Genomic DNA, 25,640 nt, shown 5'->3' with positions numbered 1-25,640 from the left:
CGATTCATATAGTAAATATTTACTTAAAATCAATACATTGGACAGGAATTATATGTATGGTATTTGTATTTTCTTGGCAAACTCATAAGGAACCCATTCAACCAGAAGTTATATGAAAAAGATGTGCAACAATTACATACCAACTGTCACCAACACAAGGCAGGGAGAGGCAGAGCAGTACATTTATACATCTACATCATGTTAGAGATGCTAATTTATTTGATAAAATGTCATTTGATACGTTTAAATAGGAAAAACTGATGTGAAAAGAAATGTCATAAATCCCAAGAAATTAGAAAGAATAACAGACTGGTCGTTACAAAAAAAAAATTCTTTTCCGGCCAAAGAGTGCATTCGGTGCTTATGCAGCAATATTTTATTGTAACTGTACATGGAAATGATTTGCTTCAACTTACTTCTTTATTCTTTTACCTATTTATTTTTTTTAAACAGTTTATTTGTCTTTTTTGAAGAACATTTTAATGACCTTAAAAAAAATTATTTTTCTGAAATTCTACCTTTGTACAACAAAAATGTTGGCAAACCTAAGATATTATTCTGGCACTAAAATGAAAATTGTTGGCATACACTGTACAACTGTATGTAGAGACCCATGTTATGGTTTAATGCTCATTTCAGTGGCACAGAAAGCAATAAAAAGGTAAATGAAGGCTGGTGTATTTCTGTTAGCATGATGTGTACTGTAAACTATTCTTAAGGGACGTTCGTACGGGGACTCAAATGTTTTCCATGAGATGGAACATATTTAAAAGAACAAAGCTTGACTCCAAACATTCCCTTAAAATAGTGGGAAATACAGGATTTAGACTTGAAGTGGAAGAATATTTCTTGATGCAAGTCCAGTAGCAACCAGTGTGAACTCTCTGACTGCTAAGCACTGAACTAAACTAACTCAACATACATACACAAAATTCTTTTATGACAGTTTTAAAGGTGGCAGTTTCTGGCCCAATAGACCACTATTGGTAGAACATGTCTTACCTTTTAGCTTGTGCAGTCTAAAGTACAACTTTATTTACAGGTCTATGTATAATTGCATTTTTGCACTTGGCAAAAAGTCACAAATGTTTTTCCATGTGGCAGGAATTGAGGGTTATCCCAAAAAAACAAACAAAACCAAAAACCAACAGAACAACAACGTATACACAGATGACACAGAAACAAGTAGCTTGGTGTGTAAAGCAGAAATGTCAATTGGTTATCCCAGTACTTGGAAAAGATTCACTGTTGCAGTCCGAATCCGATCAAAGCCTGCGATTACACAGCTTTCACAGAAAGCACAAAAAGAACAAAAAAGCCCAGCTCAGTGTGCTCTCGAGTTCAAGCAGGGAAGGAGCAAAGATGGTACTGAAATCGATTTCGATCTCTCACAGCTTGTGTTAATCAGGACAGAACCTGAATGTGTCTCTGACTGGCTTTGCCAACAAACCCAATCTGGATATAGCTCAGATTTTGATGTCCTGCAGTTCCACCATTTTGGCTAATGTTTTCTTGACTCTCAGAACAGTGAGACGTGATTGAGGATTGTGGGCCCAGCACTCTGACATCAGCCTCAACATGGCCCTCAAGCACTGAAAAAGAAAAAAAATAATGTCACTATTTATGCTCTCAAATGTTTTCCATGTTCACATCAAATATGATACTTGTGTTCCAATGAAAGTAGTTGAACTACTAAACCAGAAAGAGGTGTAAAAAACTAAAATAAAAAATTAATTCTTAATTATGTAGACTTACCTCATCACTGTTCCACCTGTTGGACACTGTGGGCCTTAGGCCTTTCACACACACTACCTGAAGCATGTCTTCATATGAAGGATCTGAGGGGACCATGTCATAGTACGGCAACTGGTACTCCTCAACTATCCCTGAAATCGAGCGAAAGTGTACAGTAAGTATTTACAATATTTGCTTCGGCTATTTCTGTTTTTAAGCCTTTCACTGTATGCAGGTTTTGTTCTTTTACTAAAGCAGGTCCTATAGGACATAGTTCTGAATTGAAGATCTCACTGATTGAAAGATCTACCATGCAATCCAATTTATAATCAGTACCTCCTGTGACGCAGCGTCTCCCCATCTCCCACATGACCAGTCCGTAGCTGTAGATGTCGGCCATGATGTACGCGTGAAAGTTGTTCTTACTAAGGCTTTCATCAAGAACCTCTGGAGCCATGTAGCGCCGGGTTCCTGTGCGAGTGCTCAGAGGGATGTCGACTTCATTGTTGTCACTGAGAGACAAGAAAAGAGCAGGTTAGACAAATTGCTACAAGATGTTCATTACTGTCTTAACTGATCTGTGATTAAAATCACTGCGTGGACTGTGAGGACTGCAAGAACACTTACTATACACTAGGGGTTTTAACGGTACATATATTTGTACTGAACCGTTTCGTTACAGCGCAAATTTACTCTCTGAAAATAGTTAAAAGCTGAGTTTTCTCCCAAACATATTAAGTGTTTAGTCTCCGCCTTGGGTCACCGTGGCTACTCGATTCAACACTTTTTTTTTTTACTGTGCATGTGCGAAATCGCTTCCGTTTCCTGTCTTCGCCATGTTTTTAACAACAGTCTAGCAATATGTATTCTTTTGCGTTTTATATACAGCTCCAAAATATTCTCTTAAAAGGAGAAATTCCTGACAATTCTGCATGACAAAAGAGTGAATGAATGAAAGAAGGCATTAATTCAATTATGAATAAATAAATTAATAAATAGCTTTTTTGTTTCATGTGTATATGCTAAAAATAACGTTTACACACGAATCCTTTCTATCACAGATCACTATTACAATACATTTTCAACAATTATTTAAATGCAGTTGTGCAGATGAAAATCATCTGATTGTAGTGGATCTGTTGCAACGCAGAATTTGTGAGCCTGCACTTCCACGTGCATCAAAAAAATTGAATGGATTTTTTTTTAAAGGATGCCCCTTCTTAAACCAAGACTTCTGACTTAAACACATGGTTTATTTTGGTTCTGAAGGTGGAGAAGTAAAGCACCTGTTAAATTTGACAGCCAGTCCCAGGTCGGCGATGCAACAGCTGCCATTTTTCTTCACAAGGATGTTCTTGCTCTTCAGGTCTCGATGAGCAATGGCTGGTTTGCCATGCGTGCCGTAGATCTCGGTGTGTAGGTGGCACAGGCCACATGCTGTAGAGTAGGCCAGTTTTAGCAAGGCCTGCGTATCCAGCGTGGTAAACTTTAGGTAGTCGTACAGAGAGCCGTTCTCATGGTAGTCTGTGATGAGGTACATCTGGGAGGAAGCTCCTGTACCATTTATATCAGCTGCTATAAAGCCTGTATGGGAGGCAGCATAGAATATGATAAGAAAGACACATAATGTGTGATTGCAATCAATATAAAAACAATGGAACGTTGTTACAATATTGTCATGCTGCAATACAAGCTCTTTATGATTTACTGATTATACAAAATTCTCAAATAAGTTTGTATCTGTGCTTGGAATTAATAATGGTAGTCAGTGTTGGTATTTTTTATGATTTTAACCAATTTTAACAATTTTGTTGGTGAAACTGAAACACTACCATGACGGTAAAAATGTTCCTGCAAAAATCAAAAAGTGAGAAAACTGATTACTGTATAAGTTATAGAAATATATTTCTTGCGAAGTAAAACTTCCCAAATAATTATTTGTATGGATCATTTGAAGTTTGTTAATACTATATGATTTATGATGAATTACACAAGCAGATTGATGAGAGCTGGACAAATTCAATTCGATACACCTACACAGGATATTTTCATGCCTCATAAGCACAGTCTGGTAGATCTCAGTTTCTCTGAACCAGCTAGCCTCTTCACGAGTGCAAAACACCTTCACCGCCACTTTCTCCCCCCTCCAGCGAGCCAACCACACCTCACCACAACGACCTTTCCCAATCAGACGCACTGTCTGGATCTGCTTCGCAATGGTACGCTGCACCTAAGCAGAGAAACAAAATGTACTCGGTGTAAAAACAGTATTGCGCAACAACACATCCAATTTCTAAGAGTTTATAACAGCAGGGTGTTTATTTGAAGCTGCTCACCAGCAGGGGGAGGCCAGAGCCACTGCCTGAGCTCTGAGACTGGTGGATGAGGTCTTTGATAGATTCTCCAGGAGGAATGAAGGCTTCGGCCTGCTCCAAGTCTCTGTGATAGTGCTGCCTCTCTGTTTGCCATTTATACCTAAAATATAACAAACATGCCCACAATTGACTCCGATCTCGCATTATCACCGCCCTTTATCTAATCTTCTTGCAGCAGGATACATCAAATCTAAACAAAGTCTTTTAACAGCAAAATCAAAGGCGTAATGGTTACTGTTGCTTGTTTTATCAGCATAGCATCTTTGCCAAAAGGTGCAGCAGTAGCAGGATGCGGGTTTTATCCACCTTCAGATGCGCCGAGGTCTGTGCAATCATGTTTTCTTCTCGGAGTCATTTCAGTTTTAGTTTCCTAGCTTTCACTAAAACTGCATATTTCAATTATTGCATGTAAGAGTTTAAAACTGTTGTCTGTCCTCTGTTATAGAAATTGCAATTATTTCCTAATCACTAACTCAATCAACACAATGCTGCTGCGCACAGTAAAGCAAGTTTTCCTGTTTGTTGTTCTGTCCATGCCATGCCAGCATTAACAGCTACTTTCATGCAAAATCAAGGAAGCTAAAATGAGCAACAGCAACAGATTTACAGTATTTCAACTGTCAACAACAGCAGTTATATGAGGTCCACCCCTTCAATACTCAGTAAAAACTCCAAAAGTCTCTTAAGTGAATAATAAATAAAAGCTCTGTGTATCTATATTATTATATGTTTAATGGTAATTTTTGTTTCACAGAGCTCAAAGAAGGTTTTCCTTCTGTGTTTGAATTCATATATTCAAATTAGTATTCTTGAATCTAAACTTTATTTCAAGAGCACATTAAACACACCTATGGTTGAAATTTCCTGATTTGTCCTTTTTTTTTTTTTATAATCATAAAGGGATGGTGACTTCACAGACTTACTTTTGTGAGCATGTACTGGTCAGATGAGGGATGTACCTGTAGTAACAGACCACAGTGATGCAGATGAGGATGCAGCAACACACTGTAACAGAGATGAGCAAGGCCAGCCAGTGAGGTGTGAGGAACGCCTCTGAAACAGAGAAATAATACAGGGTTCCTTAAATTCAATACAGAATCATATACATTTTAAATAATTATCCACTACCTGTCTTTGTCTTAAAAACTCAGATCTTCTTCTTCTTCTTTCGGCTTCTCCTATTAGGGGGCGCCACAGCGGCTCATCCGTCTCCATACCCCCCCACCCCGTCCTCTACATCTGCCTCTTTCAAACTAATCACCTGCATGTCCTCTCTCACCACATCCATAAACTTTCCTGGTGGCTCCATCCTCAGCATTTACTTTTGCGTGGCATATGTGAACATTAAGTGACTCATATTCGCTTTGTAGTCTCTAAAATGTGTTGACTTGTAGTTTTGTTGGTTGACTCTGACTTCAATATGAAAGCAGAATGGACGCATGACACACAAGATATTAAGATATTGTGTTGTGTATACTATAAAAAGACAAAAAAAAAAAAAAAAAAAGGAAAAGTTTTTAAATGAATAAATTATCACTTTCAAGCGGTTATACAAACTACTAGCTTTTTTTTTTTTTTTTGGCCAAAGCAGCATTATACAGTAATCCCTCACCTATCGTGGGGGTTACTTTCCAGACCCCCCGTTTTACAAAAAACCTGAAAACTCAATGCGCATGATTCAAAGCAGGTATCAAGGTTTCTTACGTTGCCACAAAACAAATAAGTACAAACCAAAATATCACTTATATGAAAACACAAGGCACATCTTGATATCAACAGTGTAGTCTTTTTTAATTACAAACCTGATTCCAAAAAAGTTGGGACACTGTACACATTTGGTAATAAAAACAGAATGCAATAGTTATTCAGACATACAACATAAATGACATATAAAATGTTTAAACTGAGAAAATGTATAATTTTAAGGGATAAATAAGTTGATTTTAAATTTAATGTTTTGCCACATTTACCACTGTGTGGCATCCCCTTGTCTTTTTTATAACAGTATGCAAACGTCTGGGGACTGAGGAGACAAGTTGCTCAAGTTTAGGAATAGGAATTTGTCCCATTTTTGTCTAATACAGGATTCTAGTTGCTCAACTGTCTTAGGTCTTCTTTGTTGCAGCTTCCTCTTTATGATAAGCCAAATTAACTCCAAAAAGAACTTCAAATTTTGATTCGTCTGACCATAGAACAATTTTCCACTTTGCCACAGGCCATTTTAAATGAGCCTTGGCCCAGAGAAAATGCCTGCACTTCTGGATCATGTTTAGATATGGCTTCATTTTAACCTATAGAGTTTAAGCCAGCAACGGATTGTGTGGATTGTGTTCACCGACAATGTTTTCTAGAAGTAGTCCTGAGCCCATGTTGCGATTTCCATTACAGTAGCATTCCTGTATGTGTCTAAGGGCCCGAAGATCACGGGCATCCAGTATGGTTTTTCCGGCCTTGACCCTTACGCATAGAGATTGTTCCAGATCTTTGGATGATATTATGCACTGTAAATGATGATAACTTCAAACTCTGCAATTTTTCTTTCTGATATTGCTCCACTATTTTTTGCCGCAGCATTGGGGGAATGAAATGTTATCTACACTGGCGATAAAAATTAGAGAACAATTTATAAACAATTGAACAATTCTGAAATAATGTCATCTTCACTGCTCAACAGTTGAGGGAGTTTCTGTCCTGTCTATACCATGCTACCAGCTAACACCTTTTTCACAAAATAACTAAGGCATTTCCAAAAAAAATAACATTATTTTCCAGAAAACACACTGATCAAAATTAGAGAACACTTTCAGATACCTCCCAGTTATTGGTGTTAATCTGGCACCTGGTGCTAATTTCCTTAATTATCTGTCAACCCCTATTTAACTGGCAGCCTAACTTCCAGTTTCACTGACTCTGCAAGTTCTAAAGTGGCTGAAAGCCTCTGGCAGCAGGTTGTCCAGATGAAGGCCAAAGGGATGACCCTATCAGCCATAGCAAGACAAGTTGGTCGTTCCAAATCTGTGATTTCAAGAATATTGAATCTTTACAACATCACAAACTCATTCAAGTCCGCCAAGAAGGCTGGTCGTCCACGGAAGACAAATACAAGAGAGGACAGGATACTGCGGAGGATCTCAATGGGCAACCGTTTCCACACTGCCGCTGGAATTGCTCACCAGTTCAGCGCTGAACAGGGTAAGGATCTGTCTCATCATACAGTGTCTCAACTAGGGATGCACCAGAATGAAAATTCTTGTCCGAAACCGAAAAAAGAAAAAGAGGAAAGCAAGGCCGAAAACCAAAACACCGAAAGAAATGATGGCAATTATTATTACCATTGCATTTATGGCTATGACTGTGTACCTTACTAAAATCAAAGCATTTCAATTGCATGAATTAATATTAAAGTTTCAAAGAATAAATCAATTACAAATTATGAATATATAATAGCACATTGCAACAATGCACAGGATAAAATAAATTAAAATTCAAACTTAAATGTTTAACTTAAATGCACTCATGTGTACATTAAATAATAATGTACAGGCCCTCTGTCCTGCTGAAAGGTTGTAAAATTAAATATGTTCTTTCATAAAAACAAAGTGCATTCAGAACAAGTGCAACTGCTTGAAGATGCAACAATACAACAATATCACTGGGAAACTTCCTGCCTTTTTAAAAACGTCCGTTCAGGTGATGAATTAAACCCGACGTGGAGAAAGTTTTTGCAGACGCACCTCCTCTTGAAATGTCGGCATTACGTGTATTGCAAATCGCTATCCGTGGGTCTTTCTCAGATATACTGAAATACGTCCACACCGCAGACATGTTGTTTTATACATGCACGTGCAGGCAGAGGTTTCTGTTTGCGTCATCACAACAAACTGTTTCGGCCGTGTTTTTTCGGTGATCAAAGTCTTTCGGCCATAAACCGAAAATGCACATTTGGGCCATTTGGACTGACAGCCCACTCTGCAGTGACCAAACCTCTCATTAGCAGAAAGAATCGAAAGGCTAGACTAAGCTTTGCTGAGGAGCATGTTGTGTGGACAGAGAAGAACTAGTCCAAAGTTCACTTCAGTGATAAGAGCAAGTTTAATTTATTTGGGTCCGATGGGAAACATTATGTTCGGCGACAAACTGGAGAAAGACTGAACCCAAAGTGTGTAAAGAAGTCAGTGAAAAGTGGAGGAGGAAGTGTCATGGTTTGGGGCATGTTTTCTGCAGCAGGAGTTGGGCCTCTTATACAGCTACATGGCAGAGTGAAGGCAAATGTTTATCAGAACCTTATTCAACAACATATGGTTCCTTCCCTGCGTTCATCACCCAATCAGCCCGCAGTGTTCATGCAGGACAACGCTCCATGTCACACAGCAAAACGGTTAAAGCAGTTCCTTGAAACTGAAAACATTGAAATAATGACATGGCCTGCCCAGAGTCCTGATCTCAACCCAATAGAGAACCTCTGGAAAATCCTTGGTAACAAAGTTATGGCCAAGAAACCCACTACAGTCACTGAACTGTGGAGGAGACTGGAAGAAGAGTGGACCAAAATCACACCAGAGCAGTGTGAGAGACTAGTGCTGTCCTGTGGCCGCAGATGTGCTGAAGTTATTCAAAGCAGAGGCCTGTACACTTCCTACTAATTGCTGACTGTTGTAACCTTCAGAACATTTTGTTGTAACCTTTTTCCATGCTACAGTCATTGTTGTTCTCTAATTTTGATCAGTGTGTTTTCTGCAAAATAATGTTTTTTTTTTTTAATGCCTTAGTTATTTTGTGGAAAAGGTGTTAGCTGGTAGCATGGTATAGACAGGATATAAACTCCCTCAACTGTTGAGCAGTGAAGATGACATTATTTCAGAATTGTTCAATTGTTTATAAATTGTTCTCTAATTTTGATCGCCAGTGTATATCCTATTGTTAATAAAATAAACGTTTATGAGATTTGTAAATTATTGCATTCCTTTTTTGTTCACAATTTGTACAGTGTCCCAACTTTTTTGGAATCGGGTTTGTAGTTTGATCAGATTTACTGATATATTGTGTTTTATCGTGATTTTGTATCTATACTTATGTAAATTTACACATTCACATCCAACCATTCAAATACTACAATCCCATGCTGACAGCAGATGACTGTGTAGTACACAATGTGTGTGTGTCAGAACTACATGATGAGCCAGAAGCTCACCTGGCTCTCGTGGAAGCAGCTCAGGCTTCAGATCACGGTTGCAGAAGTCAGACTGACAACACTCAATTGTTCGTCTTGCCTGGGCAAACTGTGAATCCTAGAACACAATCTATTATTATTATTTAATATGCTGCAAACATCATGAGTTCAATTGGATTCAAATAGGCAGTTCTTATTAATAAACAACAACCTGTAGGTTTACCTTGCACTGAAAATGGGAGCCTTCGTACTTCATACACCCTGAGCTTAACACATCATCTCCGTTTTCATCTTCTTCAATGATGGCAAAGCACTGACCATTTGTCCTATAACAGCAAAATCAACAATGAAGCACTTTTTGGCCCCCTAGATCTTTTATTTGATCAGACTGAGCTTGGCAGCAGTCACTCACATGCAGGTGTTGTTTTTGGCATCTTCTGGGCAGTGACCTGAGCAGTAGCAGGTAAGGAAACGTGGTGCATCCTCTGGCTCTACCGTCGACCCGGGAGCTGGCCGTCTGGAGTCCGAGCTGTGTTTGCTGCCGTCCCCCTGCAGCACATGGTCTGGGTTTTGACCAGCTGTAGGAACAAGCATAGAGCACACCTGACTGACCATATAACAATAACAAGCACAGTATAATAAGCACTGGGCGAAATCATTAGGCTTTGTGCATGCACAGGTGTAGTTTTGCTTTCGCACACACAAAATTGACACACTTTTTCTGTAATTTGTATAGTTAATAATTATACCACTAGGGGGCAGGTCAGGGCTAAAAATCCAAATCCCAGTGCGTGACATTTTCTGGGTTATGTCTGCTCTCACAGCAGCTATTTTGACAAATATATTTAATAATCCAGTTATTACAAATTAATTAATTTACATTTTTCCACAGTATTTCACAGACAAAATATTTTTCTGAACGAATGCACATTCAATGTCTTTAAAATCCTTTGCTTTTAAAAAGTGATTAAATGATAAAAGGTTTCTGAGTAACAAATTGATGATAATAATGAGAAGATTAATAATAAATAGGCAATAAAACAGCCAATCAAGCAAGTAATGCTATTGGAAAAAATTATAAAAAAAACAAACAGGAATCACTGCTACAGCCCATAGGTAATTTTTAAAAAGACAGCAGATCCTTGTGTGTTTTTTTCCCACAGCAAATTTCCAACTAAAGATTATTAAGTAATCAACAACAGGTCTTCAAATAATTATTTGTTAAAGCCACAGTAAACATTGTAGACCACCTGCAAAACAAGTTTCTGCTATAAGACTTTATAACATCTATATAATTCCCCAATTAGTCTTTCCTTATACTCTGAAGTTATCAAGACAAATACAAACAAAAAATGCAGCCAGAGAAAACACAACACCCTGAAGGCCTCCCTGTGAGTGCAAACCTATTGTTACAAAGCAATGACACTTTATTACATTGATAGAAAGAAATTAAATATTTAAAATATCATTAGCATTACATTTTCCCCTTCACTTGAACTAGGTGACCCGAAACCTGACAATGCCCCTGTGCACAAAGCCAGCTTCATGTATTTATCATTTACATGGGTTGGGGTGAAAGATATTTAGTGTCCTGCTATAGAACCTCAACCCTATTACATACCTTTGGGAAGACTTGGAATACTGACTGCACCCCGAGGCCTCCTCACCCTACATCAGTACCTGACTTTACTATCACCTTTGTGGCTAAATGAGCACAAATCTCCACAAACATCTTCCCTAAAGAGTGGAGGTTATTATAACTGCAAATTGAGACTAAAATGTGAAGCATACAGCTCACTCAATCCAATACAAACTCATTAATAACTTTCCCTTTCACAATAATAAATATCACATCACAAGTAGGTATGGTTTATTTGGCTAAACCGAACATCCTTAGAGCACAAAAGTGTGAATGATGGCTCTATCTATACACCCAGTAATAATCTAGACCTGAAGTTGGCTGTTTTTTCACTACAAAGCCAAACGGTGAGTATATGACAGTAGGGCTGAAACGATTCCTCGAATAACATGAATACAAAAATCAGGGCAAATTATTACTGACGCACCACCCACTAAACTTTGGAGCGCTCTGGACAGGCAAACACACAGAAGACGCTACAGAATGAAAAATGGAAAAATAGGGAGAGAAGAGCAAGATGCAGGAGAAGATTTACGCCAAAGAACACTACATCTTGAACTTAATCAGTTCAAACTAAAACATTAAACAAAAAACACCGTACAGTACGTTTACCCTTAGTAATTTGCAACTGATTTTTATATTCTCATATATATATATATATATATATATATATATATATATATATATATATATATATATATATATATATATATGAGAATGCAAGCAATCCCAACGATAAAAATTTAAGTTTTTCTAAAAAGGAAATGAATGACTATTTTAATTTTAAGAGACCTGTCTTATTTTGTCTTATATATTTAGTGTTGCTGTTTAATAAAGAAAAGCTACTTCATATCAGATGACTCGATTACTATTTATGACTAGTTAATCTTCTTATTAGTGACCACATACTGTTCTGCAGCTAAACCTGTTACTTTTCTAGCTTTCTCCCTGTTTTGAAATGGCAGTCTGTTGCAAAATGTGTGTGTGTGTGTGTGTGTGTGTGTGTGTGTGTGTGTGTGTGTGTGTGTTTAAGTAAGACTGCTGCAGGCACTTCCTCCGGAGCATGACTCCACTCTATTCGTTCCAGTCCAGACATGTTAGTAAAGGCAGCAAATCAGTCCCTCAGCAGCTGCATGAAGAGCTCTAAGGCATAGCAACATGGAGCTCTTCTCCTCCGGTAAACTTTGCTCTCAGATCTCATTACTAGCACGTCTGTTTTTCTTCCCTGGTTTCTCCATCAGTTTTTCACTGCCGCTGATCTGGAGTTCTGCTCAGATTCTACACACCAGAGATAATTTTATTAGAGCTCAGTGATTAAGTTGCAACTGGGGGAGATAAAAGAGCCTTTGTTGTGTTTTAACTCTTTTTATAACTTTGCATGCCGTGCACACGCACACAAACACTGATCAGAACTCAATGGCAAAGTAAAAAATAAAAGGTGCCATGGTTTAGTGGACACCTTGAGCAGCAAGTTAAAAATCATTTTTTAAATGCAGATTGTGTACCATGAGTAAACCTGGAGCCAGACAAAAGAAGTAACTTTTCTCCTCCTCATACACATTTCATTTGGCAAAATCCATTGTATAAAAGTGGGCACATTTTTGGCACCCCTCGAAATAAACAAATAATATAATAATGTTTCAAAGTAATTGTTTTCTTTAATATGTGATAAAGTGTACACTGCTTCTGAGAGAATGTCCACTGAACAGATGAGACAAAACTGTATCTTTCGGGCAAGGAACATCAGCTGTATGGTCACAGATGCAAAAAAGAAAAGAACATGATCCCTATTGTGCAACATGTACAATGAAATCTTAAAGACTACCAAGCCATTCTGTCTCGCATCAAAAAGCTTAATCTGAATCGCAGCTCATGGGTCCTTCTCCAAGATAATGACCCAAGCAACCAAAAATGGCTAAAAAACGAAACACTGGCTTTTTAAGAGCCCTGATCTGAATCCTATAGAACTTGTCCGGCAGCGGTTAGAACACCAGTCTGAAGAAGGCACAGTTGAAGAGTTGGCCAAACTATGTGTTGGTTCAGAAAAGGGCCGAAACTATTTCTTGGATAACTTAAATAATAAACGAAATGCTAATGATTTGTCTCGATGCTTCGTTTAGTCAATTTAACTATACACAGAGAAATGTGTTCCCCCACGGACCATTATTACTGACTCACCACCCGCTAAACTCTGGAGCGCTCTGGACAGGTAAACACTTAGGAAGCCCGTTTCCACCACATAAAAAAAAAAAAAGTGTTCCATGCAACACAGAAAACGCTGCAGAATAAAAAAATAAAGGAACAGGGAGAAAACAGCGAGGGGAGAGGAGAAGGTGCAGGCCAAAGAATACGACAAAGTTTGGGAATATACTAAATCTTAAAAATAACACTGTACAGTTTGTTTACCCTTTAAAGTAATTTCAAGTATAATATATATATATATATATATATATATATATATATATATATATATATATGTATGTGTGTGTGTGTGTGTGTGTGTGTGTGTGTGTGTGTGTGTGTGTATTTGTAAGTAATATGGCAATTAAATGCATCAAATGTGTTTTGTTATCACAGATATTCAGTATGTAATTGCAGCAATACAAATGTTAATGTTTCTCAAAAGGAAACAAATGACTTGTTCATTTTAAAAGACCTGTCTGATTTTCTCTTGTATATTTAGTATAGCTCTTTAATAAAAGTATATATGTATGTATTTACACTGGCACTGATAACACTTGGGCTAATCATGAACCTGCAGGTTGCAGCATCTGAAGTACACAATACATCAGCACAAGTAGCACTTAACTGTCTAGACTTTATATAAGCACTCAGGGAAAGCAAATTAGGTTACATTTGTAATCGAGCTAGTCAATAACCCTGATGCCAGACTAAGGCAATCCCTCCTCCAGATGATGACGGCTTGCTAGTTCCGACTCGAACACTAAAGCAGAGAGGAAAATTCAAGTCAGGAACAAACCTGGATTTGGATCCAATGTGCCAAGATTTGAATAAAAACCAGAAAGGCCTCAAGGGTTCCCCTCACCAGCCCCAACCTCCATTCACTACTGCATCACAAGCCTAAAGTTGTCCTAAAACATCCTCTTCTATCACTGTGTTGTCATGACAGCTCCTGAATACTACTTCGACTCAGTACGAGCATTTTTATGAAGTGAATTTTGATTCTGTATGCAGACCAAGTGAGCACCAGTTTAAATCCCAAGGATAGCACCGAATGCGACAGTCAGTATTTGAATGGCTGCAGTTGAGAAAGGCCGGCATCTCTGTACAGCAAAAAATCCAACAGAGCTTTTCAAGCTGACAGCAATGAAGACATTTTACTTGGGCCAAGTGGCTGTTTGTTGATTGGCTAAAAGTCATAATGAACGGAGCCAGGAAACGTCTGAGCACAGGGTGCGTGCACACGCACATACACACACACAAGCTTCATTCGGCTGCAGTCACGGTGGAGTCTGAGGTCTGGCACAACACCCTCCCCCCATAACGAGCCTCTCCATTTACTGCCAGACACACACACAGATCCCTTGAAGTAAAACACAGCACAAGAAGGAAAAACGGCATTAGAGTGCTCTTAAAGCAGAGCTCTCAATGAGGATTGAGGGGGTCTGAAAATAATTTCCTCTTACGGTAGTGTAAGTCACGAACAAATATTATAATATATATTTTACTTCGTTATATCATTCCTTCATTTATTATTGTGTTCCTTAAGTATTAGTCTGTTACATTGAATAGGTTTAATTAAAACCTGAAAAATAATCTGAAAATCTGTCAATTGTTTTTTAATGCAAGTTAAATAACTTCATTTACTTTATTTGAACTCTAATAAAAATATTGAAATAATAAGCCAAACATTTAAATAGTTATGTTATGCTTACATTCCATATGGGCAAACATTAGATACCCAAGTATTCCCTTTAAAAACAAAAAGTTTAACCCTGCAAAATATTTTTTAACGCACAAATTATTCTGATTTATGTGTTTACTGTTGTTTTCGGATTCCATGTACACTTTAACATTTTGGCAATTACTTTTTAAAATACTACTACTACTTCTTTCGGCTTTGTCCATTAGGGGTCGCCACAGCTGTTTGTCCGTCTCCATCACCCCTGTCCTCTACCTCTGCCTTTTTCAACCCAACCACCTGCATGACTTCCTTTACCACATCCATAAACCTCCTCCTTGGCCTTCCTCTTGTCCTTCTTCCTGGCAGCGCCATCCTCAGTATGCTTCTACTAATATACCACATGTCCCTCCTCTGCACATGTCCAACCATCACAATCTCGCCTCCAAAATGTCCTACATGTGCTGTGACTCTAATAAACTCGTTTCTAGTCCTGTCCATCATCGTCACTCTCAACAAAACCTTTTAAAATACTACTAATACAAAATACATAATATAAAAGGCTTGTTTGCTATTAATTTAATGTACACAAGACTCCTGTCTTTTTTTCAGTCACAGAAAATGCTTCAGATGGACTGTAAAAAAAAAAAAAATAATAATTCATTGAATCTAGGTCTAAAACAATTCCTCAAGTAATTTCAATACAAAAATGCATCATTTAGTCCATTTAACTAAACACAGAGCACCATTTCCGCCATACTAAAAAAAAGTGCCTAATTCTAACGTTTTTATTTCTCACAATTCCGACTTCTCTGGCCTGCTTAAATAACAGCTCATGAAAGCCTCAATTACATGGAAATAACGTAAAAAAAAAAAAATGTTTGTACTGAATTTCTGGATGACTGCAGATTGTCATGTCTTAGTATAGAGAAATCTCTTTAAATACTTAGTCAATGTATCAAACACCAATATCAGCCTCCATAATAAATGATACTACTGACAGAATGTACAGGAAACCTTCATTATCAAGCGAGTAAAAGTGAGTGACACCAGTACAAGTGAATATTTCCTAAAAACAATGGTCTGGAAATGTCCATGCCCTACAGCGAACCACACCGTGTGATACAGGAAATAGTCAAAGTGCAAAAAGGAAGAGAGAGAGAGCGAGAGAGCGACAACAATCAAGCCAACAACTTCCTGTAGGATGAATGGTGGGGGATTTAGAAAAGGATGTGGTTTATTAGTCTTCTAACATGACTTGGAGCATTGAGTTTTCACACTTGAAACTTTAAGCAACGCAGACTCTTTAGTTTGGTACACGTGTACCGCATACAATCCTTTTTATGTGAAACAGTTACAATCAGAGTTCCCCCAGGAACGTATTAAGTGGTGGACCGGAAGTTTGTTTAGTCTCCACCTCGCACTTTGTGCGCATTTTTTTGTACTATTAAACTTAAAAATATACACAACAATGCAGGAGGTTTAAAAAAGAAAAAAGTCAGCGCAGTATAAATGGCTATGGACTCCATACCGGAAATATGATTTGCACTGCGGCGTTTGGCGCGTGTGCGAAATCATGCCACTTGGTTTATGATTCTTTAGCGTTTGGTTCAAGAATTTCTCTTAAAAAGCAAAAATCCAGTCAATTCTGCATATCGAGGAAGTGATAAATGAAGGCATGAAGACATCTGTTAAAATATGCTGAAATAAGTAGAACAGCTATGTAGAATATATCTCAAAAAAAAAAAAGAAAGTGAATATTACATGTAAAACACACATCTGTATAATACACATCTGGGTCTTACAAATGTAAAATATTTAATGAAATTTGTTGATGTTCACAAATGTTAATAATAATAAACTGTTAATAAAAAAAGAAAAAAAAAAAACCAAACAAAAAAACCCAAACTAATTCAGACATCAGTAGAACCTGCCAACTTCATAATAGCCAAGGAGCAAAAAGCTCACAAAGGCTTTTATCAGGACTCTAGGCTCATCTTTACAGTTTTTCCAGGTGTGTTTATGGTAACTAGCGAGTGTTTGAGTGTGCATTCCCAAAGGCAACAGCAAAGCATGTCCTCTTTATGGACCTCTGGCAAACAATGCCATCAGTTTTACAACACATCATTGTGCACATCATAAAAAAGAAAAACCCAAGGCATCAAAATGCATCTCCATTTTATTTTAAACAATTGTGCCACATTAACGAAGATGCAAACACAAAGTCTCAAAGTGTTCTGTTTCAGAGCTGATATTGATGTGAAATTTGAACATGCACAACTGAAAATCTAATAACCGTGTTGGTGACTGTTTGGCTTATAGCTTTTGGAGTCATGTGATAACCTAATTACATTGGGACAACCCTGTGTTATTTGATTATCTTTTACAAGACGACTACGATACTCGTCTCATGTTCCCGCCAGGCATCTGAGGACAAGTTTATATTAATCATAATTACAGTCAAACCTACATAAATCACAGTAAACGCACAGCACTACCATTACAACACTGTAATTAAAGTATTTTATTCTCCTGATCCATTACTAAAAAAATACCATAGACAAAATTGTCCTTACCTTTAGTCTGAGGAAGTAGAAGAATGCAGATGTCAAACAGAACGATGGTGGATAAGTGAAAGTGGGTCATTCTGTAGGGCTTTTGGGACAACACTCTGGATTGCAGGTGTTCCTGCGAATGTACACCGGCCCTGATAAAGTTGTCCAATAAAGTGTAGCCTGAGGATCGACGGTGGTGTTCCAAGCAGATGATTGGAGAACGCGAGCAATGAGGGTGAAATTTCACTAGAATCTCAAAGCTTTATCCTTAAAAGATTCTCGAAGTCAAGACACTAAAAGGCAGAGAGAGAAAAATGCAATTCAGGCAAATTAAATAAATACATTAAGTTCTTGAGATGCCAAACAATGTGGTCTGTCTTTTCTGCTCACTTCATACAATCAGGACTACAGGAAACACACTGAAAAGACCCTCAGCTTGAGCTTTTTAATTAAGAAACAAAAATGTTTGACCTACAATTTAAAATGTGTGTGGTTTTTTTTTTTTGCACCAAAAATAAAATACATTACAAGGGCCACTTCTACAGCACAGGGAGGGGCACATAGGGCACAATGACACATGAACTGATGGGAGCACAGGGGACACCTCCACATGGACTGATGTGCAAAAGCCATAAATACTTTTTTTCATTCAGATAACAACTTCGACCCTAGAACCCTAGAAGGCAAGCAAGAAAGAAAGTAAAAGAAGCTTTCACACGTTTAGATACAACCTTTTGGATCACAACCCATTGCTGGCTATTGGTGTTTTTCAGAATTGACCCCACAATTCCGGTCAGACTGGCACTAATCTTGAGCACCATAAAATGGGCAAACTATTTGTTCAAAGATATTCCGCAATTACCCGCATTAGCCCTATGCAGCGTTAATAACACGATGTGTCTGTTCCTATGTGAGCTTCTATGTCTCTCTGCAATTAGTGGTTCTGAGCAGAGCCTCAGCCAAGCTGACAGGGTGCAAATTAGTGGCAGAGTGAGCTGGTGTTTGTCACTTTTGATTTGCCCGAGGGAGACAAAGAGCCCCGACCTGTGCCCCACTTTTCACACATCCCTGAGTGGATATCAAGGGAACAAAGTGGCAAAGGGACAAGGTGGCCCACCTGCCCATAGAGGCACCCCGTCAAGCATCATGACTGCATGGGATCGAGTGTGTTCTACGTTGCTCAGCACACAGATATTGAGGATTACACCTCTATTATAAGTTAACCTCTTTAAAAAAAGACTGACAGACCCCACAATTTTAAACTACATTTGCACCATGTTTAAATTTTTAACATGAAGAAATGCAGTAAGCTGTAACGGATGAAGGCTGCTGTGGATATCTAAAAAAAACCCCAAAAAAAAAACAAGACAGGTGTTTTGGAAAAAAAGCTGTTTTTGTTAGATATCACAGAGGATATTTGTATATTTGAATGAAAAGGATTGTTTTGTCATGAAAGGTTAATCAGAAACGTCTTTCGGGCTGTGGTATGTGTCAACACATTACTGCTCACCAATTGCTCCGTAGTTTTAGCCCTAATTTTGAAGCTTAATAACCCGCTTCCTTAATAAAACATGTTTTTAAAAGAGGAGCATACTACTAACACTAGAGGACTCAACCCCATATTTGGCAACAAGAGAAATGTAAAATCTAAAATTTCAGTGTGTTTCTATGTTGTTCATTATTATACTGTATAAACAAAGAACAACTGCACCATAGCCTGCAGTATTACTCAGTGTGGGATAGAGTGACAAGTACTTAAAATACGTACCAGGAGAGACCAAGACATATTTGGCTGTTAAATGGATGAATAAGATAAAATGTTTTGAAATCTCATACCACTTAACCAACATACCAAACCAGGTCAAGAGAGGTCATGATTGTTACAGTAAAATTAAACATTCTTGAGTCAGTGCGTATGAGCATAACCAGAGTGGATGGCAATCTGGCTGTGCATAAGAGACAAAAACACAAACCTTCCAGCTGAAGCAGGTGAGGAGGAGTGGGTTAACCTTCCTGCAAGACAACTCAGGAGAGATTGATAGCTGATCACTCTTATGATTACTTTTTTGTACAGTAACAGCTCGCTGAACCGGCCTCCTGTGACGGACTCTTCACATAAAACTGATTATGAACGTGCAACTGTTGACAATATTAACTCGTGATTAGATGTTTATTTAACATTTATGAAAAAAAAGAGATCAGGGAAAGAACCGCTATTAAATAAGCGATAAGAAGCTACACATTTTTTTTCCAAGATTTAATGTAACATTAAACAGATAAACCAAAAATCATGGATCACTGTTTTAAACAGTTTTAATCTAAGAAAAGGATACATGACTCAAAGTATTAGGTCATTATGATTTAAGAATGATAGTGTGAGGAATTGTCACAATACACTATTCAGATATTATAATATTAATGTTTCAATGGCTTTTTTCAAATCAATCTAATTACAAATTAACTAGAACTTGGTGATTAGACGTTTAGAAATTTGAGTGGTTTTTTATTTATGCTTCTTTTTTATAAAAAATAAATAATAATAATTGTAGATGATATAGTGTGCATCATAGGGAGGCCTTTAAGGATTTATATGACATTATATTTATGCCCTTTTGCACATACCTAATAAAGTAATCTTTTGATCACATCACAGTGAAGACCCCACTGTGTTAAAGATGGAGTTTAGTGTTTCATTGGAAGTTCTCTGGCGCCATATGTTCCTGTAAAAAGCAGTGGAATCAAAAAGGGTATTGTACTGAGTGACCAGGCTTCACCTGTGGAGAATCCTATAGCCAGCCATTGATGTCTCAAAAACCTTAGGGGAGGAATATGTTCTGAGTGAAAGGATATACTATAAAGGGAGAGCTTGAACCTGTTACCCCCTATTACAGTTAGTGCTGTATTATAACACTAACTCAGGTTTACACACAGATGCTAACAATCACTGCTGACGGAATGAACGGCTGAATCACCCACAAGAAATCATTGAAAAATTATAGATTAAATATTGAATTTAAAAAAAGAAAATGTTTATGCATCTCCCATTGCTGTAGTGGATCCACACCGCAGACCCAACATTCTCTGGTGCTGGTCTCCAAACTCTTCTTTTTAGCTTGGCTTGGCATGAAACCCTGCTCCCTCCTAAGGCCCCTCCTCGCAGGCAGCACTCAGTGTCCTTCCCTCCGTGGTGGCGTCCTGCCTCACATGCCTTTCAACTCTTTGCTGTGCTTCGTGGCAGACTTTCTGGCTCCGCTGCCTTTGTCCGTTTGCCTGTTTTGCGCCTCATCCTGTGATTGGATTAGCATTAGAATACGAGATGTGCCCCCTGACCGCCCTTCCCTCCATCATCACCCACTTTTCTTTATTTGGCCTCTACAAGCCAGTGCAATTAATCACCATAATGCGCCCTCCAGAACAATTAATCAAAAGGACAAAAGTCTAGTTACGAGGCAGAAGATAAAGAACAAAGGCTACTTTTGAACGCTCTTGGTTGCAATGTGAGCTCTCACTCAGGTCTGTCGGGTCTGTCGAGGGAAATGGGTTTACACTGGCGGCAACCTACAACCCAAAGCGCATTTTCACACTTGGCCTGAAAACTTGCACCCAGGAACTGACTCTGGTCTTGTTTGGTGGGGAACAGTTTATAATCTCACATCCTTCCATCGTTGGTTTGACTATGCAAATCCATGTCACATTTGGCTACACATTCTGTTTGCAAAATGGTAGTCATTAAGTTAACCCGTTTGCCATTGTCATTATTTAATACTTTAATACCACTAAAGTGGTAAAGCTTTTTTTCCCTCTTCAATTAGAGACCACTCTGTGCAGCTAGAGATGGTTCTACGTGAACAGCCTAAAGATCCATCAAGCAACTAAGAAAATCAAGAACTATGAGGATGGATTTGGACTGTAATAATTGTCAAAAGTTTGCTCAAATAGCTTAAAAGCACAGTTTGCATGAACAGTTAATTTAAGCGCCCATCACTGAATTATTTGCATTGATTAGTCATTTAACCACACACGGAGCACTGCGTTTTTCCATGGAACATTATTATTGATGCACCACCTGCTAAACTCTGAAACGCTCTATACAGGTAGACACTATGGAAGCCTGGTTCGGCCACATTTTAAAATGTTTGCCTAATTCTGAGTTTTTTCTCGCAATTGCAACTTTATTTCTCGCAATTCTGACATTTATTTATTTTTTTAACCAATCGGGCAGCGTCATCTCCTCCGTAGTGACAACGCTTCACACACAGAAAATTAAATAGGCTACAATCAATAGAATAGTTTGTTATAGTTCTGCATAAATAAGTTTAAAAGCCCCTTTGGGGGAAAAAAATAATAATAATAATAATAATAATATTAGGAGTCTGCTAAATGCTTTTAATGTGGAATACCTTTTCATAAAACCCTTCTTTTTTTTGGCATGAGACTAGTATGCTTTGTTTACACATCAACAAAGCATTTAGACAATAACACATCCCTGTTACCATGAAACTTAAAACAAGAAGGAATATGACCTTTTGAACGAGTAATTTTAGAGGCAATGCAGTGCTAAAAGTTTACAGCATTCCGTTCAGCACCCCAGAATTTGACAGAAGAAGTGATTCCCAAGCCACCATTTTCAACAGGACCACAAATCAGTTCCTTGGACTGCTCCTAGCCTTGAAAACAGCATTCACACTTTACCAAACACAAGAAACTCTCGGGCCAAGTGGCCTTGAGTCTGGAAAAATTATGCAAGACTGAAGATGACCACTGGTGAATTCAGCATGTAGGAATATTATTAAGTACTAGTTTAAAGAGTATATAAAACAGTATTCAATCACAGTTTAGTAGTGAAAAACCTCATATGAAACCAAATAATCTATTGAATTACAGATGATCTATTGAATCAATAATGATCTATTGAATCAATAATGATCTAATAAATTCAAACCTTCGATTAATGTCTAAGATTTTAGAAAAGATTGTGTCTGCCCAGTTGTGCTCCTTTTCCCAAGAAAACAGTATGTTTGAAAAGTTTCAGTCAGGTTTCAGGTCCCATCATATCACAGAAACTGTGCTAGTTAAAATCACAAATTACCTGTTTTTAAGCTTCAAACCAAGGCTACATCTCTTGTTTGCTTTTACTAGATCTTAGTGCTGCATTCAACACTACAGATCATGACTTTCTCCTAAATCGTTTACAGAATTACATTGGCATTCAGGAACAAGCATTAATTTCGTTTAAGTCATACCTGTCTGATCGTTACCATTTTGTAGATTTAAACAGAGCTCTATCCGGGCTAATGCAAGTAATTTATGGGGTGCCACAAGGCTCAGTTCTAGGAACCCTGTTTTTCACAATAGACATGCTTCCCTTTGGAAATATTATTAAAAGCTATTCCAATGTTATTCCGAAAATATTAAAAGATTGGGTGACAAATCTTTCTATTATTAAATTCTGATAAGAAATATATTGCTCTTTGATGACCTCCAGACTCGAATATTGTAATGCATTAGTAGGCGGTTTTCCTGCATCAGTAATAAACAAGCTACAGTTTGTCCAGAATGCAGCAGCCAGAGATCTCACAAGGTTTAGAAAATGTGACCATATTACCCTAATCTTATCATCCCTACACTGGCTACTAAGTTTCGAATTGACTACAAACTACTGCTACTTACTTACAAAGCACTAAATGGTTTAGCCCCCATTTACCTATCCAGTCTTCCAACACACTAAAATCCATCACGCTCTTTGAGATCCCAAAACTCTGGACTACTAGTAGTTCCTAGAATAGCAAAGTCCACTAAAGGTGGTAGATCACTCTCAAATTTGGCTCCTAAACTTTGGAATAGCCTTCCTGACAGTGTTCGGGGTTTAGACACATATTAAAGACGTATCTTTTAAACAGGCCCTACACAACACTATCACAGATCATAAATAATCATCTTGTGCTCCAGTACATCTGTTCAAACGCAGATCAGCAACTAATGCTTGTTAATATTATGAACAGCAGCTACGCTAATTCCTCTCCACTGCTTCTCTTTCTCTACCCATCCCACAGCATCCTGAGTTATGGACCTTATGGACCTTCAAAGCAAAGATGCCAACCCAGTGCAAACATCCTGAACAATCTAGAGACGTATCGTATTGACCGTATGACATTCATGTCAGTTTTGACATTGGACTTCTTTGAACATTTAAAGGCTCTGGAATGGAGGAGTTGGTGTTGGATATATGATGATCTCAGATGTTGTACTATTTCATGAGTTGCTCAGTAGCTCGTGGTTCCACAATGTCAACTGTCTGTATAAAACTGTAAAAAGGACATTACTCAAGCACACACTCCGGTGTTAGGTATTTCTCTCTCTCCGGTGTTGTGTATTGTTTTTAAAATGTATAATCACACTGGGTTCCCCTTTTGAGTCTGGTTCCTCTAAAGGTTTCTTCATGATACAATTTAAGGAAGGTTTTCCTTGCCTCAGTCACTCCTGGCTTGCTCATCAGGGATACAGGAACATGGTTCACTTACATAAAAACATTTCTTTTCCAATAATTCTTATGTTCTGTAAAGCTGCGATATAAAAAGCACTATAGAAATAAACTTGAATAAACGCAGTCAGCAGACACATGCCGTTTCTACCTCAGATAGTGATATAGTCCTGCTTCAGGAAATCAAAGAACTGTTCAAAATTAATTTGCAATTTCTGATTTAATATCAGGTATAGGATAAGCTTAAGTTCTATTGAATTTTCCTGGCTTGAAAATGTGTGTGTTAAAATATTGCGTCAAACTTAAACACCTTAAACACACTAAATTTTTTAGGACAGAACTCAACATACCATAATGATGCATCTACTTTTCCGGTTCATGTTGGTGAAGCACATCGTGAACGTTGTTGAGACAGTTGTCCACAGTGCAGAACATCCAAGTGGCATTTAACTGCCTAAAAAAAATAAAAAAACATGCAAACAAAATGTAATTAATGACGTGGAATAAACAGAACATATTTGCATCACAGGTGCCTGCTGATGCCTTGGCTAGGCATAGACAGATAACTGATTACACCCAGTTCATATGTAGACATCTCCACTGTCCACAATGTGGCCAAGGTTGCCAAATATGTGGTTAAAAAAAATCCATTATCACAAAAGAGAAAACTTTTTTTCATGTTTGAATATGCAGGCAAACTCTTCTTGGTAAAATGAGTTGCAATATTAAAAATCATGTAAAAATATTTCATAGTTATTCTTTCACCTGGTCATCAATTTGGACAAATGTTTGTGGACAATTGACCATAAGATTATGTATGAACGTATGTATGTAGAGATTTGCTAAGGTCTGTAAACCTCATTTGCTTTTAAAATAAACTCCACTCTTCTGGGAAGATGCTCCACTATATAATGGAGTGTCCTTGTGGAGATCACAAGGGTGTTAAAGTCAGGTACTGATCTAGGATGTGGAAGCCTGAGGTGCAGTCATTGTTAATCTCAAAGGTGTCTAGCAGGGTTGAGTTTTTTTTTTTTTTTACTTTAGCCCATGTAAACCATATCTTCATGGAGCTGGCTTTTTGCACCGGGTCACTGTCATGCTGGCACAGGTTTGGGTCTCCAAGTTTAAGTGAAATTTAATGCTACGACATCCTATACAACTGTGCACCTCCAACGGTGTGGTAACAGTTTGAGCTGGAAACACAAATGTATGGAAAAGTCGGGTTCCAATACTTTTGTCTTTTCTTGTAATCATATGAGGTAGACACTAGATAAATGTGACCATATTCAAGATATTTTCTATTGGAATTCTGATTGGCTCATGAACACACTCTCTCAGTACGGTCTTATCATATGAACTATTATATAATCGATTTGCTGTAACCAACATGTAATAAACCAGATTCAGAAATGTACCAAAAACATTCCTCACAGACAGCTATACCTATTTCAGAACCAGAATGAGGGTGGGGGGGGGATCTAAATCAAGAATTCTAGTCCAAGCGTGCAGGACGCAGGAGCCAAGACTGGCACATATCACAAACATGACGCTGAAGGTGTGTTTAGTTCTCAACTGCAGGAATTACAGCTGTTGCAACTTGCCAAAACTGTGCATTCCTTCCATCTGTGGTTTGTGCGTTTCTTTAGACATGTCTGAAACACTTGACAATTAGCAAAAACAAATCTGATGATCCACAATCTCCAGACCAGTGAAATGTTAGTGGGACAGACAAAGCACACACACTTGAATAAGCTGCTGGATAGTGACAAAATGGAACATTTAACAGCAATCAAGCAACTAATAACATGAAACTGCAATACATTT

General features: G+C 37.9%; 1 protein-coding gene across 4 annotated transcripts in view; it reads right to left on the bottom strand.

The window, feature by feature from the left end:
* Positions 1–3: 3 nt before the first annotated feature.
* Positions 4–25,640, bottom strand: part of bmpr1aa (bone morphogenetic protein receptor, type IAa) — a 37,308-nt gene continuing 11,671 nt past the window's right edge. For 3 of the 4 annotated variants that reach the window (XM_083538477.1, XM_083538478.1, XM_083538479.1), the window contains exons 2-13: positions 24,167–24,270; positions 17,357–17,628; positions 9,692–9,857; positions 9,503–9,605; positions 9,301–9,397; positions 5,033–5,162; positions 4,071–4,209; positions 3,772–3,964; positions 3,021–3,318; positions 2,071–2,246; positions 1,756–1,886; positions 4–1,592 (exon numbers count right to left, since the gene is read on the bottom strand). In XM_083538477.1, the coding sequence (XP_083394603.1) occupies positions 1,467–1,592; positions 1,756–1,886; positions 2,071–2,246; positions 3,021–3,318; positions 3,772–3,964; positions 4,071–4,209; positions 5,033–5,162; positions 9,301–9,397; positions 9,503–9,605; positions 9,692–9,857; positions 17,357–17,426 (1,629 nt within the window). In that variant the 5' untranslated portion in view covers positions 17,427–17,628; positions 24,167–24,270 and the 3' untranslated portion in view covers positions 4–1,466. The remainder of the gene's footprint in view (positions 1,593–1,755; positions 1,887–2,070; positions 2,247–3,020; positions 3,319–3,771; positions 3,965–4,070; positions 4,210–5,032; positions 5,163–9,300; positions 9,398–9,502; positions 9,606–9,691; positions 9,858–17,356; positions 17,629–24,166; positions 24,271–25,640) is intronic. The other variant, XM_083538480.1, reaches the window with a different exon arrangement.

The sequence above is a fragment of the Silurus aristotelis genome, assembly GCF_946808225.1.
Source record: "Silurus aristotelis genome assembly, chromosome: 4".
NCBI classification, from domain to species: domain Eukaryota; kingdom Metazoa; phylum Chordata; class Actinopteri; order Siluriformes; family Siluridae; genus Silurus; species Silurus aristotelis.
The sequence above is the reverse complement of the archived record's forward strand: the minus strand, read 5'-3'. Positions and strand labels throughout refer to the sequence as shown.